General features: G+C 54.1%; 3 protein-coding genes across 3 annotated transcripts; 1 reads left to right on the top strand and 2 right to left on the bottom strand.

The window, feature by feature from the left end:
- Positions 1 to 1,403: 1,403 nt before the first annotated feature.
- Positions 1,404 to 3,219, bottom strand: JN550_003421 (uncharacterized protein; the record flags this gene model as incomplete). Its single annotated transcript, XM_049314823.1, has 2 exons — positions 1,404 to 1,801; positions 1,860 to 3,219. 2 exons carry the CDS (start codon positions 3,217 to 3,219, stop codon positions 1,404 to 1,406), a joined length of 1,758 nt encoding a protein of 585 aa, XP_049174612.1.
- Positions 3,220 to 9,142: 5,923 nt separating this feature from the next.
- Positions 9,143 to 12,002, top strand: JN550_003422 (uncharacterized protein; the record flags this gene model as incomplete). Its single annotated transcript, XM_049314824.1, has 2 exons — positions 9,143 to 9,360; positions 9,551 to 12,002. 2 exons carry the CDS (start codon positions 9,143 to 9,145, stop codon positions 12,000 to 12,002), a joined length of 2,670 nt encoding a protein of 889 aa, XP_049174613.1.
- Positions 12,003 to 13,034: 1,032 nt separating this feature from the next.
- JN550_003423 (uncharacterized protein) lies at positions 13,035 to 13,810 on the bottom strand (the record flags this gene model as incomplete). The annotated part of the gene is made up of 2 exons (XM_049314825.1): positions 13,035 to 13,425; positions 13,602 to 13,810. The coding sequence occupies 2 exons, from the start codon at positions 13,808 to 13,810 to the stop codon at positions 13,035 to 13,037; spliced, it is 600 nt and encodes a 199-aa protein (XP_049174614.1).
- Between the last annotated feature and the right edge of the window lie 109 nt (positions 13,811 to 13,919).

Genomic DNA, 13,919 nt, shown 5'->3' on the forward strand with positions numbered 1-13,919 from the left:
ACAACAAAAAAAAAAAAAAAAAAAAAAAAAAAAAAAAAAAAAATTAATCTGCGAGGGATGCGTCTAAGCAAGAGCCAACCGGGCCAAGAAGCTCATGCGTCAACAGCGCGAGATCCGCAAATTTTGATGATATCCAGACTTCGACAGTTATCATCAAATTATGAGAGAAGCGATGATGGCTCCAAGCATACCAGGTGCGCGGGAGTTCACCTGTACTCGACAATAGCTTCATCACGAAACCGTCGACAATTTCCGGCTAGCGGTCCTCTATTGGCCGAATGAAGGTGTCTTTCCTTTCCCCAAGCGTCTACGAACCCTTCCATGCCTTGGAGCTGAAGGGCACAGCATACAGCCTCCACCATATCCTCAGCAGGCTCAAGTCCAGAACGTTTGAATTATGTGACTGGTTCGTTGGTTTAAACCGCTTATTTCTCGAGTCAAATGCCTTCACTCCATCTGGTCAATATTCTGTTTGATTTTCCTGAAATCCTTCGGCGCCCTACATGTCACACGTAGCATCCACTTCGGATCACGACGAGCGGATACGTATCAGAGAGTCGCCATGGTTGCTGACTGCATATGTTTGGCCTATTAAGTTCACCAAGGGCCACGTTTGTCATCGTTTACCAAAGGATAAGCTTGATGCGTGTAGCAGAAAAAATCTTGCAAACGTCAAGCTTCTTACCAACTAATACTAGTATTCATTAAGAAACGAGCCAGATCATGTCCCAGCATCTGTGTCCAGAATCTGGGGACAATAGGTCTTTTCGTCTGCGTAGACTGTTATTCCATGTCTCAACGTGTTGCCGCTTCGGTACTCTGGAATTCAATACTCCAAAAGACAAATGTAACGCCCATGGACTTCTAACCCACCTGTTGTAGCGTTTCACGAAATCTCAATGACGCCTGGGGAAGAGCTTTCCAGTATCTCCTGTTTGACATACAGCGAGGTCAAACATGGGTTGTGGCAAGGCTCAACATTTCTTGGTTCGGCCTTCTCAATCTACCAAATTCTGTCATCGAGAACCCATAAAAGGTCTAGCATAGTCGCTGACATTCGGCAACGCAGGATGGCGAAGATGTTCCTAAGAATTAACATAGTTACGTATGACGGGACTAGTACAGCCTGGCAACCCTTGGGGTCGCTACGTATACTTTGACGCTCAATCTTCATGGGATCTTGTAGATCAGAAGCACGATTGTGTGACTGGGGACATGTCACAGCCCATCGGTATTGTGATGCTTTCAAGGGACAAACAAGGCATGTTTGGACAACAGAGTCTATTTCTATTTTTCTTTTACTTGCGACACTATACAACAATACACTTACTCCACCCTCAAATTGTGATCTGATACACCAGTCTAGTAGACAACCTTCTCTGTCAAGGTGACGCCCTCGCCGACTACGCTTGCTGTGACATGTGGGTAGGAAGGTTGTAGGTAGCGTAATCCGTGTGTACGAACGCCCGATCCACGATTGGGACGCTTTCAAGAACATATTGCAAGCTCTCAGCAAGGTCGTGGCTATCTCTCAGCGGCGTGCTAGCATCAAGGACAATGTCTACCTCAACATTGAGTTTGTCGCCAGCATGGTAAGCTTGCAGCCCTTGGATCTGTCGGATGGTCTTAGCAAACCGCATGGTCAGATACAGGAGCACATTGCGCTGGTCAGCAGAGGCCGAGAATCCGCATAGGTTCTTGATGTGCTCCAAAGAAGTCTCGGACCAGTTGAAGATGACGATTAAGGAGAGAAGCAACCCGCCCAAGGCGTCAAGCCACCAGATTTTGGCATAGAACCCGACTACATTAGCGTTAGCAAGACGGGTCATAAAGAGAGAAAATGGAAGAAATGGAAGTACCTATGGGGAAGAGGATAGAGCCGGTGTTGAAGATGACATCTGTCATAGCATCCGAAGCCAACGCTTGGACGCTTGAGTTCTTCACCAAGCGACACCAGAGCCAACATAGACCCTTGACGAAGATTGTTCCAGCCATGATGCCAATTGCAGGAATTCCCAACTCGACCAATTCGTGATCGGGAGAAGCCAGTCGTTGTATGGACTGAAGCCCAACCTGGACGAATGAAGTGATCATGATGACCGAAAAGACGAGAACTCCGAGCGGCTCCAGTCTTCGTCGTCCTACAGGATACTTGTACTGGTCCTGTCGACTGATCAATAACGTAGTCACCCACACGATGACGGTGGACAGGAAATCCAGCACAGCGTCGACTAAACTGGCCAGCACCGACATAGAGGAGACGGAGAAGATGACAGCAATCTTTCCAGCCAGCAAGATGAAGTTGGCTGCAAAGTTGACGTAGATGGCGACTGTGACAATTCTGTCCCCGCTGTCCACGTCGTCGTCATCGTCTAGCCACGGGATTTCGGGCTTGGGACCTTCTCCCTCCGAAACCGCGTCATCGTCATCATTGTTAAACAATGGAGTGGTCTCCGTAGCACGATATATCGCCCGGGGCGTCCGGGTGACCTTCTTGGAAGTCGGAGTGGCAGTGCCGCTCTCGCCATTAGACCGGTCGGATGAAGTGGGCAGTTCGTTCTCGCTCCCGCTCCTATTGAGCCCGTCAATGAGGCTGCCGACTGCACTTCGCGTGGCACTGGAAGGCTCCTCTCGAATCGTAGTGGGGATCTCCACGCCTCGAAAATGGCTCGCCGGCATATCATTGTATTCATTCAGGAGATCGTGAGGCAGGCTGCTGTCGAGGAGCTTGTCGATGTACAGGTATTGCTGAATCAGATAGTTCGTCCGCTCGTAGTATCCTCGCAGGGGCTTCTTCATGGCCTTGAGCTCCTCTGCAGTCTTCCAGTATCTTTCCCACCTGTATCGTGGATTGGAGCTCCCTATAAGTCTCATACTCCGTACGGGGTGGCTCATCAGAATTGCGGACAACCGCCGCTCGTCTGACAAGGAGCGCCGCTCATCGCTATCTGTAGGATGGCCGTGAGGAAGCAATGGAGCTCCCTCAGCGCCTCCCTCGATGTCTGAGGACTCGAGCCCGCCTATGGTCCGCCATGTCGAGCCGTGTTGCAAGGACGTGTGAGAACGGTTCCGAATCAGGTGGGCGAGGGTGCCTTGATGGCGCGGTGAAAACGTCGGCGGTGCCTCATCTTGAAGCACAAGGAACGTCCCCTTGCTGCGATAAGGTCCGTTGCGATTTGGCGACTGCGAGAGCAGCGATTGGGATTCATGGGAGGACATTGTGGTGTTGCTGCCTCGGCGGCGCGCGAAGCTCCAATAGACCGCGTCAATTCCCGGGAGCTATGACGCACTGTCTGTCGCAGCCAGGATCTCCGGACTGGGTAGAGCTTGCGGGCCACGGCAACACTTGGTATGCTGCCAGTGAAGTTATATATACAAGATGCAGTTGATCGTGTGCTGTGAGTGATGGGAAAAGTTTCTGAGGGCCAAGTCCCCCAAGAGAAACTGTAGTTTGAGGACCCCAGTTAGTCACTGGAACCCACTGAGATTAGCTAAGGAGGGAGGGACCACGGCGACTAGAAAGGTGGTGCCCAAGAAACCACCTGCGCAAGCTAAAATAGTCCAACCACCACCGTAGATGCGCAGATCTTCTGCAAATGTGCTTTGACTTGCGCAGGTCGTCACCAGGCAATCTGTGATGCTATAATGTCCTTGTTTTTGTTTCTTGCCCAAGGAAATATATATCTATATTGCAACTCGTGACCTTTGCTGTCTCAATAAACATGTGTGTACAAGATTGTCGTCTTTGACAAGCTTGATAAGTTTGCACAGCTAGACTCGGCATATAAACAAAAAGTTGTCAGTGATCCGTCACGGTTACATCAAACGCTCTGACTCTTTTAGAGGGTAGACGTTCGACAGGAGCTTGAAACAAACGCTAGCGCAGCAAAGCAGCACGTGCAGTTGGAAAGATACTTATTAGTCAAAGAAGGAATTGACCAGCTAAGGCCTCTCCAATGTCAAGTTGTAGGCACATATGTTTTGGGATGTCTGGGTGTGTTGAAGTAATGAGCAGTGAAGAGGCTCTGCGGCGGAAAATCGCCTATGTACTCCTGTACTCCGTAATTCGATTATATAATTCGTCTCCCAGGCTAGTATGAACGTAGCACCCAGACATCGCTCCCGTGGCCGGTGCGGAATAGGGTTTCCCGCTGCGGTTCGCTACCGGTCTCCCGAGACATCGAGTGCCGGTAGTAGTAACTGGGACCACCTCTCTTGCATTGACCGGGCTGGCTTTCTTCATACTGGCAGCCAAAAAACAGCATTCCAACGGCTGAGATGGAATCATAGAGTGCGTACACACTAGGCATACTAGAAACAAATCAGTTCGACGAAATTGCTCTGCTTCAACGTCATCATCGACGTTTCGTGTTTTCGACCTCTTCAGCGTTGACCGAAGCTGCGCCTGGCTGCGTTCCTTGTTCAGGAGGTTCACAACTCTGAAAGTGGGGCGGGTACCATGCAACTTCAAAGGGGTGAGAAATTCTCAGCTCCCGGATCGTCTCCATTGATGTCATATGCAGGTTCAGCCACAAGATAGCATTAATGGGGAGAAGGGATGCCAAGTCAGCGCCGATCGGTTTGTTCGTATTTGTCTATAAGCCAGCCCAGGTGGCGCGATGAGACGAGTAGTGATAACCGCAGCCTTACACAATCAGCTCTGAAGATCATCCAGGATGTTGTAGATTGTCTAGGATGTCGGGATCTACAGCTGCCTCCGGACTACCGGTCTACGAGCAAAGTCCTTGGTTGCTTGGTTACCTAGCAAGCTTACGTAGTGTAATATCAGCACAACAGCGTTTGTTAAGTAGGCTAGACGAAAGAAGATTCAAATGCCTGTCTTGAGGTCTTGACAACCCAGAAGCGGACAAAATAAGGTTCGCATTTTCCCATTCGGACAGGGGTCCACGCCAGATCTGATCTTCGGGCGCTTCGGCTACACCTGCGCAGATGGCCGTAAAATATGCACACTGTAATGAACCACGGCGGGCAGACTCATTGGGGGCGCCGTTGGTGTTCTCGGCGCTAGAGTAGGCCCGTAGGCCAGGCTTCCAAGTTGTGATTGATTGATTGAGCGATTGACGGCCTTCTTGGGGACGAGACAGGGAGCGCAGTGTGACCTAACCGTCTCAGGAAAAGACCCCTGACTTAAGCGCGTAAATAGTGCAAGACGTGGTTCGTTAACTATTGATTTGTGAAGAGTAAGATGAATGCAGGTGCAGGGACTTGATGAACGAATATATTGGATCTGATGGCAGTTGCATTAAGAGATATTTCCTGCCGACTGGGTCGAAGAATGCAAACCCCTGGAAGGAATATATGAGACACGTTTCCTGTCTTGGACGGAGTAATCGGTGCTTTGATCGGGAAGGCAGTGCAAAGAGTCGACTCCATAGGAGATGGAACCTTGGACGGGAATACGAGAGCATGGCAGTCGAGGACTCCGTCGAGACTCGCCAGTCCTGGTTTTGAACCGGGCAGACCGGGGCCCTCTCAGGCTTTGCCGCTAATAACGAGTTTGATATTGATCGTTAGCCCACAACTTCCGATAATGAATCCCCACGTGGATTCGCGCCGCGCTTGAGACCGGGCGTCTTTGCCAGCTTGAGACTTGAGGTGGCAGCGCGTGGCAAGATCGTGATAACTACCTATTCGTGGTGGCTTGGTGGCGCGTTGTGACCGATAGTCTGGCAGCGGTCACCGATTGATACTATGGAAGACGGTAATTTAAGCAGTACAGCATAGTCTTGTGCAACTGGCTGTCTTGCCATCGGCTTCCACCATCGTTTTGACATCGCCGGCCCTCTGAGAACCCGAGCATGTGCTAGCGAGGCACAGGCAGTCCGACGATTTATTAGCGTCGACGCGATCAGTAGAGACATCGGACGGCGAGTCCCTTGATGAAATCCCTTGTGGGAACGTTACGAGGTCATGGTTCAAGGGATCTTTGTAGTTATTGGACTATCAGCAACCTCGTAGATGGTCTATAAGCACATGGCCGGGAGCCAGAAGAGTCACACACATCCTTCGTCTGCTGTGTCGCACCGACGACTTGGCACCCGAGCTTGTCTTTTTGCGAGCGGCGCGGACTGCTGACAAGCGCCGCCGATGGAACTCGACACGGAGCGTTGCCATGGAAAGCAGACCTTGCGCGGCCTGCATAGGAAAGTCAACCTGTTGCGAGTGGGTTAGAGTGGGCGGCCCAGGAGCGTTGGCAGTTAAATGGCAGCCGCTCGCTGTTCTCGGATGCATAAGCAGACATGAGCGCGGTCTGTATGGTTAAGCCTGGTGACCTCGATGATGTGACCTCGAGTGTGACCGAAATGGAGAATGTGCGGCGTACTGTGCTCTGTTATGGTCTTCCCAGTTTCGACGTTGTAGATTTGATCGAACCGACCCACATCTGCATGGTCAAGGAGAAGTCCATGGGCATGCGGAAAGAGTGCTTGCATAGCATAGCATACGTATGTCTACACGTGAAAGCTATCAACCTACAGAGTAGGTACATAAGAAATGCTATGGATAGAATTGGGTCCTGAAAGTTACAGACCTCACAAGCTGGCGTGCTCGATCGGCTTCGGACTTTTGGTGAAGTACATCCTCCCTGCGGCAGGCCCTCGGGCTTCTAAAGAGCCTGGAAGGTTTCGAGATCTGATTTTTCGTACTTCTCTTGCGTGACAAGACTGCATGCAGCACATGGGTCGCGCGCATGGTCGAAGGGGCTCTGCGACGGCCAACAGACAAGCAGCCCACATCGATCCCGTGCTAGCGGACTCCAGCTTCAATTGGTTCACAACCAGCGTGTGAGGAAAGATGGGCCATCAACCCATTTTGTCGTCTGTTTTTTCAGCGGGGGGGATTTTTCTCCCTCTTCCTTGCTAAGCTTCGAGAAGCGCCGATGGCCAATGGTCATCGTGAGGCTGGTGGACGTGCCCGAGGACTACGCTGCACATGGGAGAGCCGGCGAGTTATCCCTCGCTCAGACTGGTGCCTCTCGGCCTGGGTTTTTTTTAAGCTTCCCCAGCCGCGCTGATCGAGCTCCATAGCGCCATCTCTGGTCCGCAATCCTCGCAGCCACCGGACTCGGCTTCATCTGCGCAAACTCCAGAGGGTTCGTTCACTCGCAACGAGCGTTGGCCGACCGCCGCCACAGCCAGCAATGGACGGCGGGGTGCCAATCGGCCCATAGATGGTAGGCTGGTACCGTAGCCTGTGACTCTGGACATTTCTTTGAGCTCACTAGCCGACTGGTATACACAAGCGCAAGTGTCCATTATATTGCATGGATGGGTGGTTGGAAATCAAGGTTCTCCATACCACTCAGTACGAGAAGCTTGGCCGACGTGAACCGTGCCGGCGCCACGCAACGAGCCAATGCCACTCAATTTCGACATTATCGGCGGACAGATGTGCAGCAGCGCAGCACAGTGCACTGGCGGCGTCTGCGCCAACCCCGGTCCCTGGCAGGAATTCCCCCTCCCCTCCAGCCAGAGGGCCTGGGACCCTCCCAGGTACGTTGGTAAGTAACGTATGTGCCGTACCGTGGATGTGGTGACGCTCAGCGAGGGGATCCACGGATGGCGTTCGCATCTGGCCACAGTTGTATCCGGGCTATGTATCTATGTATCCAGGTATCTATCGACCTGTCTGTCTGTCCATCTGCCTATCCAAACAGCCGGCCAGCGTCTGATCGCATCCTCGTTCCACCGCGTGGACGCGTGCTAGCCTGCGTCGAGCTCGCTGCTGTGTGGGTTGCCCGTCCAGCCAGAGCCAGCGGGCTCGTGTCTGAAGCAGACAATCTCTCAGGCACACGCACCGTCGCCGGTAGCCCCGTGGCCCGTACGAGTTAGCAGCCCGGTACCTAGGTGGCCCGCTGGCTCATGCAGGCTTTTCCAGCCAGGAGAGGGTGCCAGTCCACTCGGAACTGGTGCTAGTGCCTTGGGCATTGCTGGGCCACTCCACCTAATAAAAATAGACTAGCTAAGGTGGTCTGGTCTGCCTGCTTGGGTGATGGGCCCAGGGGAGAGAGAGAGAGAAAGAGAGGGAGCGAGAGGGAGGCTGACCTTACCTTGCCTGCCTGGGCCTGAAAGTGTAAACGAAGAAAATAACATCCGATCTGGCTCTCAATCTCCGTCATAGAGCAGCCTCCTTGTCCCCTTGCCCGCTCTCTTGCTCAAAATTTCATCCTCGTCAAAGACCCGGTCGTGAGCCTCCCGTCGTCGTCGTTGGTATTCGGCCTGTGCATTCTAGGAGTCCTAGCACTTTCATGACCTGCGCGTTATTTCGTCCACTCTCTTTTACATCATCTCGTGTTAGCCCTCCAACGTCGATTGACTGGACCCCCGGTGCTTCGTTTGTCCCGATCGATCTGGCTCCAGCTGTCCGCCGCCGCATCGCCTCGACGTCTCCGAGCTCTTCGTTTTCCCAGGATCCCGCGTCCGACACCATCTTTAATTCCATCTCCTTTCTTGTATAGTAATTCAGTCCCGAACCTTGCCCTTCTCAACAAGCCTTCAGCAACCGGCAGAGACAACCGTCTTACCTACCGACAACTACATTGTGTAAGTGGCGGCGTTAGATCTCATTCACTCCGACCGGGTGTCACCACGACCTCGACTCCTCCTGTCATGCCCATTTCCCCAAACTGCCACGTCCTTCGACGCCTCCCACTGTTGGCCTTCGCCACACGCCATGTACTGCTTCAGCACTGCTGTCTACCAAGTGAAACGATAGAGAAGCGAACACGAGGCCGAACGTGCTTCTGACACACCAATTGAGTCGGTTACCGTCGCGCACTCGGGGCCTTGAACGTTGGAGCAACCTGTTACATTTTACATTCAACTACGTTCATCGTTCAAACTACGGAGTCCTGGATAGAACAACTGAACTTTCTGCCTGGCTGAACAATACTAACCTTGCGCTCTACGCATCATGCAGTTTCCCTCGAATTTGCGCCAATCCTCCAATCTCTAAGATATCTAGCTTTCGACAGCTTCTCCGTGAGGAAAACAGAGGGCTGCGACTGAACAAGGCGTTATTCGAACTGTCGGATAACGAAGAACCTGCCATTGAGACTGCAACCACAAGTCCTAACTGTATGGGCGTGCAGTGATTTCATTGACGCCCCCTTCAGCCGTTCTATATGCCTAGATTCCCGGTCAACTTTCGGCGGAAATCGACCGTAACAGACGAGCAGAATGGCCCGGTAGAACCGTCCTTCCGCGTGCTCGACAGAAGCGACGTGGGGAAGTCGTTTGATGGCGGAGTGAGGATGATGAAGGCGTCGGGAACCATGTCGAGGACAACTCTGGCCGACCCGCCCATGGACGACAATCTCTTTGCAGATATGAAGAACAACCGGTAAGTCAAAATTGCCGTCTCAGTGGTTCGTGGCGTGCTGTCTGTTGTCCTGGCGGAGACGTGACGGCACCAAGACCATGGGACGCCTCCAAATTTCACGACTCCCATCGCCCATCACCAACCCGTCCATGTCTCACAAAGCTGCGTCAGGCTTATTCTAGTGTTGACCGGACATGCTAACCAACCCAAGCGGCAGCGGCAGTTCCAATACCACGAAGGCAACCTCGGATAATTCTTCCCGCCACAGCAATGCCTCGACGGCGCCATCGTCCACAGATTACGCTGCTCAAGAAGACTGGCGAGCCTCATCCAGGAAACCTATTCCTCTGAATGACGGTGCCCACCCAGCCCCACCCAAGCCGGCTTCCAACAGTTTCTTGAAGAACGCGGGGCGGACTTTCTCGTTCGGTGGGTCCAAGAAGAACTTGCCGACGATACCGGCAGACGAACAAGAACCGGTGCCATCCGTACCTAGCCACTTCGAACCCCAAACGCCCGGCGGCCGATCACGAGCCCCGACCGCGTCGACTGTGACGACGGCGACGCCGCCACAGGTGGAGAACAGGGATTTCATGCTCGACTTGGGCGGTGATCTGAGCAACGTGTTGTCCGCATTCAGCAAGAGAACAAGTGTCGCAACAGTGAAGGATGAAAGTGGCCGGCCCGTTCTAGCCTCGCGGAACCTGACAACGAACCGAGCCTCTCAACCGTCTCCTCTGCACTTGGATCACTCGACCGCAGTGGAACCTCCGCCAAAGTCGTGGAACAGTCACCGATCTGACGAGGGCTTGCTCAACTCCCGCAGTCCAATTGCATCCCCACCTCCAATGGCCGGAGAGATACCACCTCCCGTGCCTCGGCACACCGCCAGCCCAATGCCACTGGCCAGCGCTGATGGGGAGGACGTGGGCCTGCTGAAAGATACGGTCGCCGCCACGAGATACTTGGCGCACAATCGACATGACGAGGACACCGTTCCCAGTTTGAAGGAGACATATGCCAGGCCATCTCGGCATGAGTCGAAGCACGACGAAGAGAATATGTTCGACACTTCATTTTCTCGCCCAAGGTTTGGTACGAAACAGAACACACGCCCTAACGGCCAGCCACGGAACAAGGTCATGACTCCGGCCGAATTTGAGAAGTATCGTCAGGACAAAGTTAGGCAGAGCCAGAGCAGCCCGGACAAGAACGACTCAGACAACGAAGACGACGACACTTACGAGGATGAGGAAGACGACCGGGAAAAGACTAAAGAGTTAGCCAAACAGAGGCAGAAGCAGGAGGCCCACATGACCGTGTACCGGCAACAGATGATGAAGGTCACCGGAGAGCAGTCCGGCGCGTCGTCTTCGCGTCCGGGCCTGGGCATGTCTTTGAGCACACCGAACCTGCTGTCTGACCCCCGAAAGTCACCCAACGGCTCTCAGTCACCGCGGTCCGACGGGTCGTCAGATGAAGAAGTCCCGCTCGCCATCTTGGCAGCGCACGGCTTTCCCAGCAAGAACCGCCCGCCCACACGACTGAGCAATGTCGGCTCGAACCCCAATCTCAGAGGTGTGAACCAGCCGTCCTACGTCGCCGGTCCGGGGTCCGTTTCCGGAGATACACCCAAGAACAGCGGCGGCCACCTGCCGGCCTTCGCCCGGAAACTGCCCCAGGACCCATTCCTGGGTGCTGGTTTGATTAACCAGCCTCCCCGGGAATCGTTCGCGCTTGCGGGAGGTGTCCCAGCCACGCCACGAGCGGCACCAGTAGGTGGACTTGTGGGCGTCATTGCCAACGAGGAGAGATCGAGGGCGATGCGTCGTGGTAGCCCAGCGGTTGACCATGGAAATCATGGCCTGCCACCTCAGATGCAAATGCCGATGAACGGCTTCGACCCGATGGCCCAGATCCCGCCCCAGATGATGTACCCGCCTCCGATGCCGATGCTTACCCCAGGCGATCAAGCGCAAATCCAGATGACACAGCAGATGCAGCAGTTCATGCAGATGCAGATGCAGTTCATGCAAATGATGGCCGGCCAGAACCAAGGTCAGATGCCGATGCAGGCGCCTCCGGGTATGGGTATGGGCATGGGCATGGGTATGCCGGGCCAGGCACCGTCTCGCCCTGCGAGCCACATGCCGACCCAATCTATGAGCTCAGTACCAGAGGCACCGAGAGGCTCCTTCTTGGGGGATCCGATGTCGATGGGAATGGGCAACGGGATGGGTCTGGAACCCCCGAGGGGCGATTCTCAGATGCGCACCATGAGCATGGTCCAGCCTAGTTCTGCTTCGTGGATTCAGCCTCCCCAATCTGGATACACACCGTCGATTCGGATGCAGGGTGGGGGTTATGCGCCCTCGATCGCGCCGTCAGAGCGCAGTAACATTGGGCTGCCGGGCCGGTACCGCCCTGTTTCCAGTATCAACCCGCTAGGCGGTGATATGAGGTCGAACACCATGTCCGGTGCCTTGCCAACGTTGGCGAAACTGCAGCCTGAGGTCAGGACGTCTCCGCTGTCGAACGAGAACGACGAGGATGACGACGACGAGGAAGGCTGGGAGGCAATGAAGGCGAAGCGCGCAGCCAAGAAGAGCAGCTGGCGCACGAAGAAGAACTACGGATCTGACATCGGGGCTCTCATTAGCTAAAACCCCTCTGTTTGTTTTCTGTTTTATGGTCTTACTTACCCCCCAAGGTTCCGTGGCGAGATTTCAGCATTCCTCGGCAAAGGTTATCATAAAAGCATTCGCAACTCATTGGCTGGGGCAGAGCAGGAAGGAATTTTCCGGTGCATCATCTATGAGCACACATATGTCGAGAGCAGCAGTGCACCTCACCACCTCGGGTTGCCTTCTCTCCTTTTGTTTGGCCCAAAGCATGTCAGCGTTTCGACTCGACTCAGTTTTGCATTTGGTCACGGCTGGAAAATGAGATCAAAGGGTGATCGTGCACACCGCAAATTGGGCAATGATCACATGACGTCCAAATCTGCCCCGTTTGTGTTTTTCTCTGTTGGAAGTGGGAAGTTTCGACGATGGCGCTATTTCGGAATACAGGGGAGGATTGGATCCGCGCACACAATTTTGTTTGACTTTTCTTTATTTCTGAGTTTGGAGGCGACAATAGAGGACGAGAGTAGAAGAAGAAGAGAGAGAAAGAGAGACCATCTCGGAACGTGTATGGAGGGAATCAGTGGCAGCCGTGATGGACTGCTCTGCTATATTGCTGTCGTGGACAAGCAAAAAAGATCTGCGGGAGGGCGAGATTCGCGATATAGACACAAAGCCGACCTACCCTGTCAACAAACAGCCCTACCTACATACATAGTTAATCTAATACCTAGGCCTTTGTTTTTGGAGTACTGTATCCTCTTCGTAACCAGTGGACACTCACTCTCAAGGAGGTTCAGCTTGTCTAAACTTCAGATGTGACTCAAAAATGACTATCGAGAGGGCTCAACAACGCCGACGACTCGTGAAAGCCACTAAGAAGCTGATCCTCACTGCATTCACTCTCAGACTGCATAGGACCCAGGATCGAGGCGTCTTGTCTTTTACTTTCTTTCGTTTTGCCCAACCTAGTCTATGGAGTTCTTAAATTAGGTCGTCTCCCCCAGCCTCTAAGCTGCCCACGGGGAGACAAAGACCATACATCTCTACGGCGTGCGATTGCGAATCTCCCTACTCAATCTTGCCCTTGGCCCAGGCGCCTCTCTTGACGCCCAGCTCGACGGCAGCCAGGCCCCAGTCCTCGCCGTGGTTGTGGCTGCCGGGGACGACACCGGCGCGGGCCTTGGCCTGCTCGTCGTCCAGGACCGTCAGCACACCGAAGATGACGGGCACGCTCAGGTCCAGCTGGGCGCGCATCAGGCCGTGCGACACGGCGTCGGCGATGTACTCGAAGTGCATGGTCTCGCCCTTGATCAGCACGCCGATGGCGATGATGGCGTCGAAGGGCGTCGAGGGCGCCGAGGGCAGCGCCGTCAGGTCCGTCGTCGAGGCCCCGAGCAGGTCGCCGGCCGACGAGCCCGAGCCCGACGAGCTGGCTTGGACCTGGGAGGCTGTGTAGAGGCTGTTGGCGAAAGACGCGGCAGGTCAGCAATCATGGCACATGTACAGTCTGTTCTCGCTGTCTCCCTCTTGGTCTCGTCTCTAGCGATAGAGAAGGAGTAAGGGCCGAGCTGCAAGAGCTAGTTGGCACCTCTTGACGACGCTCACACACTCTCTCTCACCCAGCGGGACACTTACGACTTGACGGCAATGGGCAGCTCCCACGAGCCGGGCACCGACTGCACGACAATGTTGCTCTCCTTGACGCCGCAGGCCAGCAGCTTGTCCTTGGTGCCCTTGAGCAGCGGCTCAATGATGGTCGTGTTCCAGCGGGCGTGGACGATGCCGATGCGGAGGGCGCTGCCGTCGTGCTCCTGCGGGGTCGGGCCTTTGAGGGAGGAAGCCATCTTGTGGTGTGCGCGGGGGAATGCGGTATGTGCGGTTGCCAATTGCGACGTTCGGCGGAATCCGTACTCGGGGTTCTCGTCGTGTGAGGTCGAGTGAAGGAGCGAGGGT

This window comes from Neoarthrinium moseri, assembly GCF_022829205.1.
Source record: "Neoarthrinium moseri strain CBS 164.80 chromosome Unknown scaffold8_Wmoseri_CBS_16480, whole genome shotgun sequence".
Taxonomy (NCBI): Eukaryota; Fungi; Ascomycota; class Sordariomycetes; order Amphisphaeriales; family Apiosporaceae; genus Neoarthrinium; species Neoarthrinium moseri.